We start from the raw sequence: 20475 nt of genomic DNA, 5'->3' as shown, positions 1-20475 counted from the left end.
CGGACGTTAAAGGGTGAAGGTTTCAGGTGAGAGAGGACGCTAAAGGCACGCCCCCAATATTGTTGTCCGGGTGGAAATCGGGAGACATTCGTGAGAATGGTTGCCCCGGGAGATTTTCGGGAGGGGCACTGAAATTCGGGACTCTCCCGGAAAATGGGGGGGTTGGCAAGTATGCATTAAACGTGTACTGTAAGGGTTAAGGGTGGATATAAAACACATGTATAGGAAGAAGAAGACAAAGAAAATGATATCTCATCTTTTTTAATTGACATTTCCAACAAACAACAGCTCTGACATTCCCTCAAAGCTGCTTCCCCAACACGACTTCAGACAGCCGCTGGCACTCGGGAGGGGGCGGCTCGGAGGTCATTGGTCAAAAGTTCAGTCTCCCTTGTTCCGCCCCCGGCAACGGGTGTGGAAAGACCACCTTGATTTAGTCTTCCTTGTCACATAAAATACAAAAAAAACTGGAGCAGGTGCGCGGCTAACGTGAGGGCATCTACTCCAAGACCACCGTGCCACCTGCTGCCTGCAACGCTGCCTTCAGCTTCTCTGCCTCGTCTTTGGAAACATTGGCACGGATCTCCTGGGGAAGAGACTCCACTAGTTTCTTGGCCTGGTGCAGCACACACACACAAAAAAGGTGCGGTTAGCAGACGTGTGCAATACAGTAATAATAATAAATTTTATTTGTGAAAAGCACTTTACAATGAGCAAACAACCTCAAAGTGCTACAGTGTATTAAAAAAATAATACAAAGATTAAAGCTGCAAGCAGCGATGGACGGGACCGACTTTGACGGCACATAAAATCCAAACCGGAGCACTAATTACAACTCTTTCATCAACTTTTAATCAGAAGGGTTCAATCTCTCTCCTGTGCTAATTTGAAGCCGACACGACAAACGCGCTCAGAGGAGATAATTTTTGAATAAAGGTGAACGGTTTTTACAAAACTTTTGTTTTGAAGGGGGAATTGCAAACTTCCTGTAGATTTTTGCTGGGGGATGTGAATTTATGAAATGTAGGTCTAAGTGAGACCTACATAGAGGTTATTGTTTCATGTCTCTATGACATTCCTACTGGAAGTTACGGGCAGTTTTGTCTGAGTTTTCTTCCTAGGAGCAGTTGTGTCTGTGTTTTCTTCCTAGGGGGCGCTAGAGCGCAATTTTTAGTTTTGGGGTTGGGTTTTTTTTTATTAGATCGCAATTTTTGCCAGTCCTGATGTGTGTGTGTCCAGTTTGGTGAGTTATGAAGCATGTTAAGGGGGTGAAATTACAGTTTAAAGAGGCAAAAGTGACTGTTTTTACTAAACTTCTGTTTGAAGGGGGAATGGACAACTTCCTGTTGATTTTTGCTGAAGGATGTCAATGTATAAAATCTAGGTCTAAGTCAGACCTACATAGAGGTTTTTGTTTCATGTCTCTACGACCTTCCTACCGGACGTTACAAGCAGTTTTGTCTGTGTTTTCCTAGGGGGCGCTTGAGTGCAATTTTGAGTTTTGGGGTTGGGTTTTTTTATTAGATCGCAATTGTTGCTAGTCCTGATGTGTGTGTCCAGTTTGGTGAGTTATGAAGCATGTTAAGGGGGTGAAATTACAGTTTAAAGAGGCAAAAGTGACTGTTTTTACTAAACTTTTGTTTGAAGGGGGAATTGACAACTTCCTGTTGATTTTTGCTGAAGGATGTCAATGTATGAAATCTAGGTCTAAGTCAGACCTACATAGAGGTTTTTGTTTCATGCCTCTACGACATTCCTACCGGACGTTACAAGCAGTTTTGTCTGTGTTTTCCTAGGGGGCGCTTGAGCGCAATTTTGAGTTTTTGGGTTTGGTTTTTTTTAATTAGATCGCAATTTTCGCCAGTCCTGATGTGTGTGTCAAATATGGTGAGTTTTGAAGCATGTTAAGGGGGTCAAATTACAGTTCAAAGAGGCGGCGGTATAATAAAGAATAATAAAATGTTACAAATACAATAGGGTCCTCTGTCCCAAAGGGACATTCGGTCCCTAATAATAAAAATAAAAACTAGAACAGCCTAATAGCTAGGACTAGTATGCATATATCTAAAAAAAAAAAAAAGGCTTTTTTAAAAAGAAGGGTTTTTAAGCCTTTTTTAAAAGCATCCACAGTCTGTGGTGCCCTCAGGTGGTCAGGGAGAGTGTTCCACAGACTGGGAGCGGTGGAGCAGAAAGCCCGGTCTCCCATAGTCCGTAGCTTTGTCCTCGGAGGTTGGAGGAGGTTAGCCTGTCCGGAGCGGAGGTGTAGTGTGGAGGATTTGGGGGTGAGCAGTTCTTTGAGGTAGAGGAGGCACTGGTGGGTTAGTAGGGAGACTTTGTATTCCATCCTGAGTGGAACAGGAAGCCGGTGAAGGGATTTGAGAACTGGTGTGATGTGGTGGTATTTCCGCACTCTCATCAGGATCCTAGCAGCACTATTCTGTAAGTGCTGCAGTACAGTTTCTTACCACAAGAAATAATCAGTGGCCAAAAATCTAATACTGCTTGGATTTTACTGAGGGCTCACTAAATGGCACGTTCACAATTTCACGAGGAGAAAGTGCCCGACGCTTGTGTTGTTTTCGGCCGTACGAATCGTTCAAATAACGCGAAGGATAAAAGTTCAAATCTGTTCAAATAAAAGTTTCTTCAGAGTTCCTAGAGAGGTCATTAAAAAGGGCGATACAGTGCAGGATTTTACAAAACAAGAAAGCAAGCAACTCACACTCCCGTCTAAGAATGCAGTGATCACTTCATTAAATGTTTGATATACTTTTAATCTTCATTATTTCCCATTTAAGTATTATCTTAATAGTAGAGATGTCCGATAATGGCTTTTTTGCCGATATCCGATATTCCGATATTGTCCAACTCTTAATTACCGATACCGATATCAACCGATACCGATGTATACAGTGGTGGAATGAACACATTATTATGCCTAATTTTGCCGATATCCGATATTCCGATATTGTCCAACTCTTAATTACCGATACCGATATCAACCGATACCGATATATACAGTGGTGGAATGAACACATTATTATGCCTAATTTTGTTGTGATGCCCCGCTGGATGCATTAAACAATGTAACAAGGTTTTCCAAAATAAATCAACTAGAGATGTCCGATAATATCGGCCTGCCGATATTATCGGCCGATATATGCGTTAAAATGTAATATCGGAAAGTATCGGTTTTTTTATTATCAGTATCGGTTTTTGTTTTTTTTAAGGTTTTTTTTTTATTAAATCCACATAAAAAACACAAGATACACTTACAATTAGTGCACCAACCCAAAAAACCTCCCTCCCCCATTTACACTCATTCACACAAAAGGGTTGTTTCTTTCTGTTATTAATATTCTGGTTCCTACTTTATATATCAATATATATCAATACAGTCTGCAAGGGATACAGTTATTAATATTGACAATATATCAATATATATCAATACAGTCTGCAAGGGATACAGTTATTAATATTAATAATATATCAATATATATCAATACAGTCTGCAAGGGATACAGTTAATATCAATATATCAATATATATCAATACAGTCTGCAAGGGATACAGTTATTAATATTAACAATATATCAATAGTCTGCAAGGGATACAGTTATTAATATTAACAATATATCAATATATATCAATACAGTCCGCAAGGGATACAGTTATTAATATTAACAATATATCAATATATATCAATACAGTCTGCAAGGGATACAGTTATTAATATTAACAATATATCAATATATATCAATACAGTCTGCAAGGGATACAGTTATTAATATTAACAATATATCAATATATATCAATACAGTCTGCAAGGGATACAGTTATTAATATTAACAATATATCAATATATATCAATACAGTCTGCAAGGGATACAGTCCGTAAGCACACATGATTGTGCGTGCTGCTGCTCCACTAATAGTACTAACCTTTAACACTTAATTTTACTAATTTTCATTCATTACTAGTTTCTATGTAACTGTTTTTATATTGTTGTACTTTATTTTTTATTCAAGAAAATGTTTTTAATTTATTTATCTTATTTTACTAATTTTTTTAAAAAGTACCTTATCTTCACCATACCTGGTTGTCCAAATTAGGCATAATAATGTGTTAATTCCACGACTGCATATATCGGTTGATATCGGTATCGGTAATTAAAGATTTGGACAATATCGGAATATCGGATATAGGCAAAAAGCCATTATCGGACATCCCTAAAATCAACTCAAGTTATGTAAAAAAATGCCAACATGGCACTGCCATATTTATTATTGAAGTCACAAAGTGCATTATTTTTTATTAACATGCCTCAAAACAGCAGCTTGGAATTTGGGACATGCTCTCTCTGAGAGCGCATGAGGAGGTTGAGGTTAGTGCTGCAAGGGGTTCCGGGTATTTGTTCTGTTGTGTTTATGTTGTGTTACGGTGCGGATGTTCTCCCGAAATGTGTTTGTCATTCTTGTTTGGTGTGGATTCACAGTGTGGCGCATATTTGGAACACTGTTAAAGTTGTTTATACGGCTAAATCAAATCAAATCAACTTTATTTATAAAGCACATTTAAAATTTACCACAGGGGTAGCCAAAGTGCTGTACAATGGGCAGGTTAAAAATAATACGAGAACCGAGCAAACACAACACAACACAAACAGAACACGATAAAAAATAAATATATATAATATAAAAACAGGTTGACAGCAGGTGTATTATGGGGCGCCATTGCAGGATGGATATCACTCAGTGTTAAAAGCCATTGAATAAAAGTATGTTTTTAAGAGAGATTTAAAAACAGGAAGAGAGGAGGCTTGTCTAACACTAAGAGGTAGGTCGTTCCAGAGCTTGGGAGCAGCAGCGGCGAAAGCTCTGTCACCTCTAAGCTTCAGCCTTGTGTAGGGAACCGTCAGTAGCAGCTGATCGGCTGATCTTAGGGATCGGGTGGGGCAGTAAGGCTGAAGGAGGTCGGAGAGATATGTTGGCGCGAGGTTGTTTAGACATTTAAAAACAAATAAAAGGAGTTTAAAATGGATTCTGTAACGCACAGGGAGCCAGTGAAGGGACGCTAATATAGGGGTGATGTGCTCACGTCTGCGGGTCTGTGTTAGCAGACGAGCAGCAGAGTTCTGCACGAGCTGCAGGCCTGGCTAATGCCTACATACAGGGCATTGCAGTAGTCTAAACGAGTCGAGATAAAGGCGTGGATGAATTTCTCGAGATCATGTCCTGATAGAAGCGGTTTCACTTTCGCTATTTTCCGTAATTGATAAAAACTGAGGCCACCCTCAGTGTGACCTGTATGGCTGTTGACCAAGTATGCCTTGCATTCACTCGTGTGTGTGAAAAGCCGTAGATATTATGTGACTGGGCCGGCACGCAAAGGCAGTGCCTTTAAGGTTTATTGGCGCTCTGTACTTCTCCCTACGTCCGTGTACACAGCCGCCTTTTAAAAAGTCATACATTTTACTCTTTGAAACCGATACCGATAATTTCCGATATCACATTTTAAAGCATTTATCGGCCGATAATATCTGCAGCCCGATATTATCGGACATCTCTACTTAATAGTATTTGTATTTCTTAAACATGTTTGCTACGAGTGTTTTGAAAAGCACCAACTCGGCGAGTCTGAATAAAAGAAAGCAAATGTGAGCAAAACCTAAAAGCTTTCACTGCAAAAACTGCAATCTAAGTAAGATTAAATATGTCAAATAAGGGTGATATTTGCTTATTTTCTGTCTGATAAGATCATTCTTCTCACTAAGCAGATTTTATGTTAGAGTGTTTTACTTGTTTTAAGTGTTTTGCTCCTAAATGATGTCAGTAAGATATTACAGCTTGTTGCTGAGATTTGATGAGCTATATTGAGTAAAACATGCTTGAAACTAGAATATCAAGTGTTGTGTCATCAACACTCACAAGTATAAAACTACTTTTTTAAAGTCATCATTTCTTATTTCAAGCATGAACGAAAAAAATCATGATTTTGGCACAATTGTGTCTCATAATTAAAACAGATGACAGCCAAATGGACTTTGCTGTTTTATCTTCAATGAAACAATAGACAACACGTACTCATATAGTAGTACAGTTGGCACAGTACAGTAAACTGACAGTTAATATTTAAACATTTGACATTTCTAACAATTTTGAACAGAAATAGTTCATGCACATTCAGATAAATTCCTCAAAATTACAATAAAAAACATTTTGGCCGGGGGCCGGGCTGTATATATGCGCACTAATTGACTGAAAGAGCACGCACTTGGCGCGATGATGTCATGTTATCCATGGAAAAATGCATTTTTAGACAATATGATTTGCCTGAGCGGCTAGGACAGGGGTCACCAACGCGGTGCCCGCGGGCACCAGGTAGCCCGTAAGGACCAGATGAGTAGCCCGCTGGCCTGTTCTAAAAATAGCTCAAATAGCAGCACTTACCAGTGAGCTGCCTCTATTTTTTTTTTATTTTATTTATTTACTAGCAAGCTGGTCTCGCTTTGCTCGACATTTTTAATTCTAAGAGAGACAAAACTCAAATAGAATTTGAAAATCCAAGAAAATATTTAAAGACTTGGTCTTCACTTGTTTAAATAAATACATGATTTTTTTTACTTTGCTTCTTATAACTTTCAGAAAGACAATTTTAGATAAAAAATACAACCTTAAAAATGATTTTAGGATTTTTAAACACATATACCTTTTTACCTTTTAAATTCCTTCCTTTTCTTTCCTGACAATTTAAATCAATGTTCAAGTATTTTTTCTTTTATTGTAAAGAATAATAAATACATTTTATTTTAATTCTTCATTTTAGCTTCTGTTTTTTCGACGAAGAATATCTGTGAAATATTTTTTCAAACTTATTATGATTAAAATTCAAAAAAAATATTCTGGCAAATCTAGAAAATCTGTAGAATCAAATTTAAATCTTATTTCAAAGTCTTTTGAATTTCTTTTAAAATTTTTGTTCTGGAAAATCTAGAAGAAATAATGATTAGTCTTTGTTAGAAATATGCTTCGTCCAATTTGTTATATATTCTAACAAAGTGTAGATTGGAGTTTAACCTATTTAAAACATGTCATCAAACTTCTAAAATTAATCTTAATCAGGAAAAATTACTAATGATATGTTAAAGAGGTTCATTTAGCCTACTAATGTGTATTTATAAATAGTTGATTTATATAGGCTAGTAAGGTAAAGTTTTGTACCTGACAAGTTTCGGCTATCTTGCTTCTGCAGCCTTCCTCAGAGGTGTCACGTACAAAACTTTACCTTACTAGCCTATATAAATCAACTATTTATAATTACTAATGATGTTCCATAAATTCTTTTTTTAATTTTTTCAAAAAGATTTGAATGAGCTAGTTTTACTCTTCTTTTTTTCGGTTGAATTTTGAATTTTAAAGAGTCGAAATTGAAGATAAACTATGTTTCAAAATTTAATTTTCATTTTTTTTCGTGTTTTCTCCTCTTTTAAACCGTTCAATTAAGTGTAAATATCATTAATTATTAATAATAACATAGAGTTAAAGGTAAATTGAGCAAATTGGCTATTTCTGACAATTTATTTAAGTGTGTATCAAACTGGTAGCCCTTCGCATTAATCACTACCCAAGAAGTAGCTCTTGCTTTCAAAAAGGTTGGTGACCCCTGGGCTAGGAGACCCCGAGAGTAACAAGCGCTTGCCTTGTTGCCTTTCCATTAAGAACAATAAACTAGTTTTTAGTATAAGTTTGCTGGTTTCAAGACATGTAATGCCGAGCGCATATCATTATGTCAAGATAATGGCACTAGCATTTACTTCATTTAACAATATTTTTCAACATATTGAGCAAAAAGGTCTCTTTTTTTCTACCAAGAAAAGTGCACTTGTTATTAGTGAGAATATACTTATTTTAAGCTATTTTTGGGTTCATTGAGGTTAGCTAATTTTACTTGTTTTGGAAAGTCCTGACAAGCCAAATTTTCTTGTTCTATTGGCAGATAATTTTGCTTAGTTCAAATAAAATACCCCTCATTTTTGTATTTTTTTTTCTTGTTTTTGAACACTGACTTTTTGCAGTGTTCAGCATGTACACATGGAAACATAATGAAAGTATAAGCACATGGAAACATAACAATGAAAGTATAAGCACAATAATGTATAATGTCCATGAAAAAACCAGACTTACCTGCACCAGATTCAAGCCTTGGATGCAGTTCTTCACCTCCTTTATGAGCTTGACTTTTTCGGCGGCGTTGACTTCGGTGAGCTTGACAGTGAAGTGAGTCTGCTCCTTCTTGATGGGTGCTTCTTCCTCATCTACGGCCTGAGCGGCACACATTCACAATGAATGGAAGGGAGACCTCCACCGAGGCTGAGCAGCCATGTCAGACGCTTTCCTCAAGCTTAATGGCTAACGTGTCGACATTTAAAATTGCCATCTAATAAAAATGATCATTTAAAGACAAGTCAGTGTTAGAATAATTGCTTCTAAGTTATCACAACAACTTTGTGTTACATTGAGGGCTCGATGAGAAGCAAAAGCTGTCTTTGAACCTACCAAGAGGAAGGCTTGTAAAACTCCACTGTGTAGGGGGGAAGCAACATGAAGGTGCTTGTTTCTTTCATGTACTGTAATCAACAGAAAGATATTGTCTGACCCAAGAACTACAAAAGCGAAGAGGAAGCAGGACCAGACTCCACTCCAGGAACCTCTTTTTGAACTATTTTTTTGAACCGACCTTTTCTGTGAACTGTTTACGACCCTCGTCCCTTAGAAACAGCGGTGGCCATGTGGTCAGGGAAGGTCCAAATAAAAGAAGGAGGCGTGCAATCTTTTGGCAGAGCGTGCTGGAGACTGTTCAAGAGTACGGACCAGGGGCCGTATTTATCAAGCGTCTTAGGGTGCCATTTTACACTTAAGTCCTGAGAATTTGCGAAATTTAGTCCTACTCTCAAATTTAAGAATACCGTATTTCCTTGAATTGGCACAGGGAATATAGTATTATACTCGTTTCTCAAAATAATTAACGCATGCTTGGCCTTATCGCCGGTTTATTATTAAAGCTGGATCGAATTCGTTTCGCAAAATATTAATTTTATTATCGCATGTCTATAATTTTCACCGGGTCAAACTCGTTTCGCAAAATATTTAGCATATGGCTAGAACTTCCACCGGGTCAAATTCGTTACGTCACGAGTGACGCATCTGTCCTCATTTTCAAAATGGAGGAAGCTGCTTTCAGTAGTTTACAATCGCACAAAGGAAAAAAGATAAAGAGCTATTCAGTAGGATTTAAGGTCCAAGCTATTGAATACCGGTACAGTATGCTAAAGAGAACAGTAAGCAGCTATGTTTTATTAATATACCGTAGCTGCGTGTGTGAAATACTGTATAAGTCATTAAATGACTCCCGCCTCCTGGTGGTAGAGGGCGCTGCCGCGCTAGTGATCCTTCTTGCGACTTCCGGTACTGCAGAAAAAGTGAACACACGCAGCAAGAGATTTTTTTTTCTTCCTTTTAACAAGGAGGATTACATACCGGTATCTAAAATAAAACAGTTTTCTAAACTGGACTTTCAATGGAAGCATGAGGTAATAATTAAAGCAATATCTCCATCGAGACAGAGACTTTTAAAACGGAAAAAAGAAAATAAGGAAGACTTCTATAAACAAGTTATCGATGCTTTTGGTCAGAAGGAGCTGCAAATGGACTCCATTTATAAGTACAGGGAAGACCATAATAACGTTTTTTTTTTTTAATTAAATGTGCTTTTCATGATGGTATGCTTACATCACACTCAAAGCTCACGCCTAAATTTCATGGATTCCTTTTGGTAAACGCCGGAGTGAGAAGAGGTTTTAAAATAATTACCGCATGCACGCCCATCCCGCCGGTTTCCGGTAAACGCAGGAGTGACAGGAGGTTTTAAATTAATTAACGCCCCTGCGGCTATTCAAGGAAATACGGTAAAAGCTATTTATCAACGTTCTTAAGTCTAAGAATCACTCCTACTCTCCACGATATTTAAGAGACCTTCAGAGGTGTCCTAAGTGGCTAGGAGTTGCCAGCGGGGGATGGCACTGAGGCGAGAGAGACGTGGGAAGGATGTCCTGGCTTTGTTTGATGACGAGCAGCTGATCAAACGGTATATCGTTTAGACAGAGCGGGTATTATTTTTGTCACAGATTTAATAATTTTCGATTCCTTGTTGATTTCTGCATGTGTCTGCAGTGGGCTAGTATATATAGAGCCACCCACACCACTTTCAAATTAGTTGCCTAATTAATGAATTGGAAAGAAAATGTTATGAGAGTAGCGTATGTGTGTGTGTGACCCTTTAATAGGTGACAGCATGTGAGGTGAGTGACGTCAGTGAGTGTGTGGGCGAGAGAAGAGAGGGAGCGGTAGCGTGAGTGCGGGCGGGGAGACTAGTTTGTTTTGTATTATTTTGTAGTTTATTGTCAAAATATACACTCCCATTGTCCACTTAAATATTTCCAAGATATTTCTTTATTCTTAGACAAGGGATTCCCTTCCGTGATTGGTCATTTCTATGGACACAGAAATGACGTCACCTAAAATTCCGTTTACGGCACATAGTAATGTCGTAATTCAGCTCTGAGTGTGACACTTAAGATTCAGTCCTACACTTCGCTGAAAGTGTGAGTAAGACGCTTGATAACTAACTTTTAAGTGCAGCTTTCAGCGAATAACTTATTTACTCTTAAGTCAACTCTTAGCAGACTTCTTAGGAGTAATTCTAAGAAGCTTGATAAGTACGGCCCCAGACGTTTCTCCTCAAATTGAGCCAAATTTAATTCTGTCTCTGTTTGATTCTTTGCTTCTTGTCCTGTTTAATAGATGTCATCAGTGTTTGAACCTGACAGTCAGGAAATATGCAAACTATGTACGGCCTCCTAACTTTGTCCAATGCTCGCAACTTCCCCGCACATTTTGGTCAATCGCTGTCATTTTCGCCAATCGAATAAATCACACATACACTACCGCTGAAAAGTTTGGGGTCACCCAAACAATTTTGTGGAAAAGCCTTCATTTCTAAGAACAAGAATAGACTGTCGAGTTTCAGATGAAAGTTCTCTTTTTCTGGCCATTTTGAGCGTTTAATTGACCCCACAAATGTGATGCTCCAGAAACTCAATCTGCTCAAGGGAAGGTCAGTTTTGTAGCTTCTGTAACGCGCTAAAGTGTTTTCAGATGTGTGAACATGATTGCACAAGGGTTTTCTAATCATCAATTAGCCTTCTGAGCCAATGAGCAAACACATTGTACCATTAGAACACTGGAGTGATAGTTGCTGGAAATGGGCCTCTATACACCTATGTAGATATTGCACCAAAAAGCAGACATTTGCAGCTAGAATAGTCATTTACCACATTAGCAATGTATAGAGTGTATTTCTTTCAAGTTAAGACTAGTTTAAAGTTATCTTCATTGAAAAGTACAGTGCTTTTCCTTCAAAAATAAGGACATTTACATGTGATCCCAAACTTTTAAACGGTAGTGTAGATCTCAATTTGCCTGAAATTGAAACTATATTAACACATTGCTGTCTGAGCGACTAAGCTATCTATGCATTTGAGTACATTGAGCTTAGAAGCTCTTAGCACAGAGTGATTTGTTCTGTTGGGGAGGTGTTGTGTTCAAGGACCGCTGAACAAACTAGGACGCCACAACACCCAGCAGAAATAATGAATGTATTAGTACAGGGGCGGTATAGCTCGGTTGGGAGAGTGGCCGTGCCAGCAATTTGAGGGTTCGATCCCCGCTTCCGCCATCCTAGTCACTGCCGTTGTGTCCTTGGGCAAGACACTTGACCCACCTGCTCCCAGTGCCACCCACACTGCTTTAAATGGAACCTAGCTATTGGCTTTCACTAGGTAAAGCGCTTTGAGTTACTATAGAAAAGCGCTATATAAATATAATTCACTTCACTTTGTAACACACTTTTCATTCACATAACTAAAACATATTGAAGCATAAGAAACATAAAACATGGTGTTTCTAACAGTGTAGATTCATTTTACTTGTTGAAAAAAATGACTTGTCAACAAATCGTATGTGGATAAGTACTTTTTGAGCATATTGATTAAAGAATGTGAATAATTTGTTTAGATCTTGCTTACCTGAGCTCCAGGAGCAGCCATTGCTCCCATTGGCATCATCCCCACATCCTTAATATTCAATGTTTTCTGTCAACAAAATAAACACAAAGCATCAATAAGTGAACTGCAATACAACACATTGGTCCTCAACTAAAATTCAATCTGGTTGCTGTCCTCTCTCACAGAAGTAGCTAGCGAGGATGTGTCACTCTTCTTCTTTCCCCTCCAATCCCGGATTTCCACTGAATCCCAAACAGCGGCAAACTCTTTCCGTTTTTATTCACACCAATTAGGGCTGGGCGATATATGGAGTTTGTAAGATTGGAGTATACGTTCTCACACAGTTGTTTTTATCTGCGGGCATTACACTACAGGCTTTTATCACTCTTTCTTGTCTCTCCTTCTCACAGAGACATAAAACAAGCGCGCCTTCTTACATACTGTCACGCGTGCAACGTCATACGCCCTCGCCGAGCAGAGAGGTAGCGGCATGGGTAACGTTAGCTGTGATGCTAGCGGAGTGGTGCGAGTGGTATTACGAGAGAGAGAAGGTGCCAATCTGGTAACAAATGAAGGAAGAATTAATTCCCAAGAAAAACAGCAGGGGGTCCATCGTCTGGCGGTGGTTTGGCTTCAAGCGGGAAGATGTTGAACAGACAACCGTAATATGTCAAGTGTGGGGCAAAAGCGTGGCTACAAAAAGTAGCATTACTGCTAATTTGTAGCATCATTTGAAAAGTCACCCGCTAGAGAATGAAGAGTGCTTGAAGCTCCGCATGTCAACATCTCCGTTCCAGTGCCACACCAACAAAATGCAGAGGCAACCATTTCCACATCAACACCGTATGAAACAAATAGTCAACAACAGAAGGAGATAACGTCCGCAGGAACCTACCACATAGTGAAGGACATACACTATTTGATTTCCTATTATGCAGCTCATTTTTATTTGACACTTATTGAAATATCTTGTGTGACATCATGCACAAAAGTGCACTTTATTAGTTTTAAACTATTGTAGTGGCCTTCTGTACAAAAAGTGCACTTTAATTCAGTGTTGTTTTGATATGTCATCTTAGTGACATCATGCACAAAAGTGCACTAATAGCTTGTTTTAAAATGTCTCTGACAATCTTGCACTTTCTGTTTGTGCCACTGCTTAATAACTGTTTAATAAATACACTTTTAGTTGTGATGTCCCTCTCTGCATGAAAGTTTAAAAGTAGCATATATTAATGCAGTATGAAGAAGAATGTTTTAATGTAGACACATAGAATCATCATACTGCTGTGATTATATGCATCAAGTGTTCATTCAAGGCTAAGGCCAAATATCCACATATATATGTTGTATCGTGACATGGACTAAACATATCCACATATATATGGTGTATCGTGACATGGACTAAACATATCCACATATATATGGTGTATCGTGACATGGACTAAACATATCCACATATATATGGTATATCGTGACATGGACTAAACATATCCACATATATATGGTGTATGGTGACATGGACTAAACATATCCACATATATATGGTGTATCGTGACATGGACTAAACATATCCACATATATATGGTGTATGGTGACATGGACTAAACATATCCACATATATATGGTGTATCGTGACATGGACTAAACATATCCACATATATATGGTGTATGGTGACATGGACTAAACATATCCACATATATATGGTGTATCGTGACATGGACTAAACATATCCACATATATATGGTGTATCGTGACATGGACTAAACATATCCACATATATATGGTGTATCGTGACATGGACTAAACATATCCACATATATATGGTATATCGTGACATGGACTAAACATATCCACATATATATGTTGTATCGTGACATGGCCTAAACATATCCACATATATATGGTGTATGGTGACATGGACTAAACATATCCACATATATATGGTGTATGGTGACATGGACTAAACATATCCACATATATATGGTGTATGGTGACATGGACTAAACATATCCACATATATATGGTGTATGGTGACATGGACTAAACATATCCACATATATATGGTGTATCGTGACATGGACTAAACATATCCACATATATATGGTGTATCGTGACATGGACTAAACATATCCACATATATATGGTGTATCGTGACATGGACTAAACATATCCACATATATATGGTGTATCGTGACATGGACTAAACATATCCACATATATATGGTGTATTGTGACATGGACTAAACATATCCACATATATATGGTGTATTGTGACATGGACTAAACATATCCACATATATATGGTGTATCGTGACATGGACTAAACATATCCACATATATATGGTGTATCGTGACATGGACTAAACATATCCACATATATATGGTGTATCGTGACATGGACTAAACATATTGAGATATTAATAAAAGGCCATATCGCCCGGCTGTACTTTAGTAAAGCCCAGACTTTCCAGCAAACGGTCATCTACCAAACGGGCAAATATTCAGAGGACATGGCCGCTTTTAAGAAGAGAAGGCTCGCAGCAGCGTGAAGAAAGTGTGACCACAGTGAACATTTTGGGACAGCAAAAGCTCGCTGCAGCTCACCGTTCGTTGGGGACGTGGAGCTACAGCAGTAAACACGAGTATAGTCTTCAATAACTACAGAAAAAGATGCTAGATTTGTGGCTTTAAATAAAGGGAAAAAGTAATTAAAAGTTTCTAGAAACTTGAAAAATTTCCAACAAAGTACACTGTACAATAACCAGCAACAATTGTAAAAATACAGCAAAACGATATTGTGGAGAGGGGAGTAGATTGCCCAGCTGGTGCTTGTTATCTAATCACCTGTCGCCCTTATTAGCAGCAGCCGGCACGAGACACGTGGTTGGAGTTGGCGTTATAGAGAGAGAGAAAGACACACGCTGGAGAGCACAACGGAGAGCAAGAGAGACTAAGACTGAAAAGTCGAGTGCGGTTGCCGCAGAGTGGACTCATAAAAAACATTGTAACCAGAATACCAGGGCTCTCACGCCAGTGTGTGGTGGTCAGGAGGAGCCACGGCAGAGCACTGCCACAGATATAATATAAAAAACATATACCTTAATATTAATAAATAACAGATTTGTTTTTAAATGTATGTATACTTTTTTTTTATAGCATTTTTAAAGAAATCCTATGCATCCTATTATACAATGATGTCATCTAGCCACGCCCCCACAACCACAGGTACTTTGGCACAGTGGTTCTCAACCTTTTTTCAGTGATGTACCCCCTGTGAACATTTTTTTTAATTCAAGTACCCCCTAATCAGAGCAAAGCATTTTTGGTTGAAAAAAAGAGATAAAGAAGTAAAATACAGCACTATGTCATCAGTTTCTGATTTATTAAATTGTAGAACAGTGCAAAATATTGCTCATTTGTTGTGGTCTTTCTTGAAATATTTGGAAAAAAATATATAAAAATAACTACAAACTTGTTGAAAAATAAACAAGTGATTCAATTATGAATAAAGATTTCTACACATAGAAGTAATCATCAACTTAAAGTGCCCTCTTTGGGGATTGTAATAGAGATCCATCTGGATTTATGAACTTCATTCTAAACATTTCTTCACAAAAAAATAAATCTTTAACATCAATATTTATGGAACATGTCCACAAAAAAATCTAGCTGTCAACACTGAATATTGCATTGTTGCATTTCTTTTCACAGTTCGACAGACATTTTAAAAAAATCTCACGTACCCCTTGGCATACCTTCAAGTACCCCCAGGGGTACGCGTACCCCCATTTGAGAACCACTGCCTTGGCAGTCTGTGATACATACCTTGAGAAGCTCATTCAGGTCCGAAACTTCTAACAAGGTGAGGTTGGCAATGTCGTTTACGAGCTGCTGGATTTTGGGGGAGTAGTCTTTGGGAGGGCCGTCGAAGGAAGGCGCGGCGAGGGTGCTGTTGGTTTTGAGGAGTGGAAGCGCACACGTGTGTTGGTGAAGAAGTGTCCTGGGAAGGAAATAAACATGAATTAGTTGGTATGAGGCCACCATCACTATCATTTCAAGCAAAGCTGGCGTGGGAATAGACAAGCATCATGGAGCCCTGGCTGAATGAGCGTCAGACACTTCCATCTCCCTGGACCACTGGCCTCAAACTCACGGCCCGGGGGCCAGATCTGGCCTGCCACATCATTTTGAACGGCCCATGAAAGCCTGGAAATAATATGCATCAATAAAGTACTGCATCTTTTTTTATGTTGACAGGAAAAAAGACATGTACTGCGCGCAGTTGTATATATTTTAAACTTTATCTATCTAATAAAGCAACAGATGTTATATTATCATACATTCGAAACATTTTGGGGGTAAAAACATACGTAAATAACTACTTAGCCTTATGATTTCAAAGCAAGTTTACATCAAATTGTACACTGTAAACATGACAATATATGTATTTTTTTAAAACAGCTCGATCTTCAGAAAAACTAGTAAGAAAAACTAGTAAAGAAAAAAAAGTAAGAAAAAACTAGTAAGAAATAAAAGTAAGAAAAAACCTGTGGTACCAATATTACATTTACAGTAATACAAAGTGAAAACAGCAACAACTAGGGATGTCCGATAATGGCTTTTTGCCGATATCCGATATTGTCCAACTCTTTAATTACCGATACCGATATCAACCGATACCGATATATGCAGTCGTGGAATTATATATACGCATATATCGGCCGATAATATCGGACATCTCTAGCAACAACCATATTTTTCATGCAAAAAAACTGGCAGATCAATTACCAGAATTTTACAGTAAAATAGAGCGTGACCATTTTACTGTAAATGTTATGGTAAAATTGTGCCATTTTTGTGGCAACTTGTTAAGGGTGTACCCCGTCTTCCACCCGAATGCAGCTGAGATAGGCTCCAGCACCCCCCGCGACCCCAAAAGGGACAAGCGGTAGAAAGTGGATGGATTGATTTGCAAAAAATATTTTTTTAGACCAATTGGGTGAAGTTGCATAATGGCACACTAGTGTGCCGCGGCACAGTGGTTGAATAACACTGCCTTACCGGGTCGCAGGGGGGTGCTAGAGCCTACTTTTAAACTCAACATTTCAAATAAGATCATTCCTGAACACGAGTGACCTTGATTGTCGAGGGTATGACTGTCAGAAGTAGTTTGAATGACAGCAAACACACTAAACGACAAGGCGGCGAGTAGGACAAGTCACGTGACCTACACCAAGCTAGCATACAGCTGAACACAGTCACGGTGCACTACAATAGTGTGCTAGCTATCTAACACTTGAGTTAATATGTGTCCTACAATGTGAGGAAAGTTGATCAAATAGTACAATGTTACTCTATAAAGCACGAACACAAACGTCAGACGCCGGCTGGCTGCCCTTGACTGTGTCAGTCTGATGCTGAGCTGCCCCTCCAGGTCCTACATGAACGGAACGTACCGGTGGATGTGAGCCGCGGCCCGCAGCGCCCTTCGGATGCAGAACATGCTGGCTTGAGTCCTAAAGTGTGAAACGAGAAGCCAAGGTCGGTGACAAGAGGCCGAGGTCCGAGTTTTGTTGTGTCAAAAGAGACTCCGCTTCAGAGAAGGCACATGGCGTCCTTAGTGAAGCTGACCTACCCGGCATGCATTGCGTCAGCTACGGTGGCCGACGCAGAACACGTTTACGTTGAGCTTTTATCACATCGTGTGGATAGTAAATGTATTTATAGGTGTAAAATAAGCAGTGAATAATAAGTAGTTTAAATTCACACAATAAGGTGCGCTTATATGTCACAGGAGCCGTCTAAAAATGTGAGGCTTCCTGGCACTTCCGCCATGGCCTTGGCCATTTGAGCAAGTTACTTCACACATGTTCCCAGTGCCGCTTTTTTTGGTTTTTTTTTTTTTTTTTAAAGTATGTAAATGTAACCGAGGGTTTATAAATGTCGGCTATACTGTATAAAACTACAAAATAAACACGGAGGCTCCAGTCTTACACGAGGACCACTTTATTTTCTTTCTTTCAAAAAACCTCCGCTCCACTACAACGTGTCATCACTTCCGCTCTTAGCGCCTTCAAAATAAGAGCTCAAGGCATATACTGTATAACAGCGTATAACAGGAACTTAACATCACAAAGAGGAAAGTCCATAAAATTAGGTTCCATAAGTTTTTATTTTAATTTATTTCTGCTTGTATTTCTTTTGTGTTTTATCGTTGTATGTTTTTTCTTCTGTGATATGGATTCCCCTGGATCTTGAAATAAAATGACTATTATTATAACCCCATGGCAACATCACTGTGGGAATGTGTAGTGAATGAATGAATTAATGTGTTCCCGGTTCTTGCTGTAAAGCTCTACAGCACTGGTTCTCAAACTTTTTTTCAGCAAGTAACATTCCAGAAAACACTTTGCTCTCCAAGCACCATAATGACCAACGTTAAAATACAATAGTCTGGCAGGCCTAAGTATTCATTACAACATGGCAGGTAGAGTTTATGTAATAAGTATAGTTAATATGTTTAGCCACTGTAACATTACACACAGCTTGAACAGTCACACTGTGTTTGATTATCAATATAAGAACATAAAACACTGTACTTTAATCAACTGATTATTTGGGGTACCACTAGATGGCGCCCCGCTCACTGTGCTAATCCACTCCTTTTCAAGTGTTGAGATTTTCCAGGGCAAACCGTGCTCTACTCTCAAATTGTTAAAAAATATTCAACCTGGTTTTGGGATAAAATAGAAAAAAAAGCACTCATTGATTAAATAGCCAGATTTGTGTTGTCAATCTTGTATTTGATCTCTTTGGAATGTGGAAAGTGTTCACACAAGCACAACCTCAAAAATGATTTCCGTTGTAATAACCACCTTTTTTGAAACCTCTTTTCATTTAGTTTCAGGAAACAGTTCTTTAATATGTATGTTGCTCATTTTATTTCTGAACAACTCAATTGCTCGCATTTCTGCATACCACTAAATGAGGCTTGCACACTACATGTGGTACTAATGCCACAGTTTGACACACCATGCTGTATTTCTACAAGGAATCCTCTACCTCAACATGCCATTGCCTCCGTGTTGGCCACCAGGCAAAGGTGAGACAGCGAGACATTAAAACAGGGATAACTGGAGGAAGACAACATGGTTCATCATTGTCTTGCCTGCAGGCCATGTTGTGGTCTCCTCAGGCTGAGACAAACTGGGAGGTGGTTGCGCTCAGAAGATGCCCTTTGTCACCTGGAAGCCAGCGGACATCCCAGAGGAGGCTCGGACCAGGCAGGTTATGACATACGGAGAAGCACATGTAAAACATGAGTTGTTGCAGCATCATGACGTACGTTGCTGCCACCAACATGACGACGGTGCTGCAACCTTGTACACCTGGATGCCAGGGAGCCATGGGAGAAGTGGGCGGGGCTTTCTCATGTTTCCTGTGGTGTCATTGCTTCCATTACTTTACTGCCTTTAAAACAGCACATGTAGGTTACAATAATACTACCGCTCAGTTTTGCAACCGAACATGCATGTAAATGATTTTTTAAATACTTTATGGGTGTTTCAACGGGGCAGGTCAGATCCACAAACAAAATGGCCTTTTGATTACATGTAACTATTTTCTTACCACAGAAAGCAGAATAATATCTTTCTTGTATTTCATTTTCCAGGCATATGCAATTAATGGCACCACCACAACGTAACAAACTCCATCCATCTTCTTCCGCTTATCCAAGGTCGGGTCGCGGGGGCAGCAGCCTAAGCAGGGAAGCCCAGACTTCCCTCTCCCCAGCCACTTGGTCCAGCTCCTCCCGGGGGATCCCGAGGCGTTCCCAGTCCAGCCGGTAGACATAGTCTTCCCAACGTGTCCTGGGTCTTCCCCGTGGCCTCCTACCGGTCGGACGTGCCCTAAACACCTCCACAGGGAGGCGTTCGGGTGGCATCCTGACCAGAGGCCCGAACCACCTCATCTGGCTCCTCTCCATGTGGAGGAGCAGCAGCTTTACTCTGAGCTCCTCCCGGATGACAGAGCTTCTCACCCTATCTCTAAGGGAGAGCCCCGCCACCCGGCGGAGGAAACTCATTTGGGCCGCTTGTACCCGTGATCTTGTCCTTTCGGTCATAACCCAAAGCTCATGACCATAGGTGAGGATGGAAACGTAGATCGACCGCTAAATTGAGAGCTTCTCCTTCCGGCTTAGCTCCTTCTTCACCACAACGGATCGATACAGCGTCCGCATTACTGAAGACGCCGCACCGATCCGCCTGTCGATCTCACCATCCACTCTTCCCTCATTCGTGAACAAGACTCCGAGGTACTTGAACTCCTCCACTTGGGGCAGGATCT

The 20475-nt window shown here is 39.4% G+C and overlaps 1 protein-coding gene across 1 annotated transcript; it reads right to left on the bottom strand.

Moving 5' to 3' along the window:
- Positions 1 to 236: 236 nt before the first annotated feature.
- mrpl12 (mitochondrial ribosomal protein L12) lies at positions 237 to 17927 on the bottom strand. Its single transcript, XM_062037219.1, has 6 exons — positions 17762 to 17927; positions 17583 to 17642; positions 15952 to 16126; positions 12144 to 12209; positions 8185 to 8322; positions 237 to 616 (listed from the first exon to the last, which is right to left on the bottom strand). Exons 1-6 carry the CDS (start codon positions 17770 to 17772, stop codon positions 500 to 502), a joined length of 567 nt encoding a protein of 188 aa, XP_061893203.1. The 5' UTR covers positions 17773 to 17927; the 3' UTR covers positions 237 to 499.
- Positions 17928 to 20475: the final 2548 nt, after the last annotated feature.

Source organism: Entelurus aequoreus, linkage group LG25 (genome assembly GCF_033978785.1).
Source record: "Entelurus aequoreus isolate RoL-2023_Sb linkage group LG25, RoL_Eaeq_v1.1, whole genome shotgun sequence".
Taxonomy (NCBI): domain Eukaryota; kingdom Metazoa; phylum Chordata; class Actinopteri; order Syngnathiformes; family Syngnathidae; genus Entelurus; species Entelurus aequoreus.
Note: the sequence above shows the minus strand (reverse complement) of the source record. Positions and strands in the feature narration are given on the sequence as shown.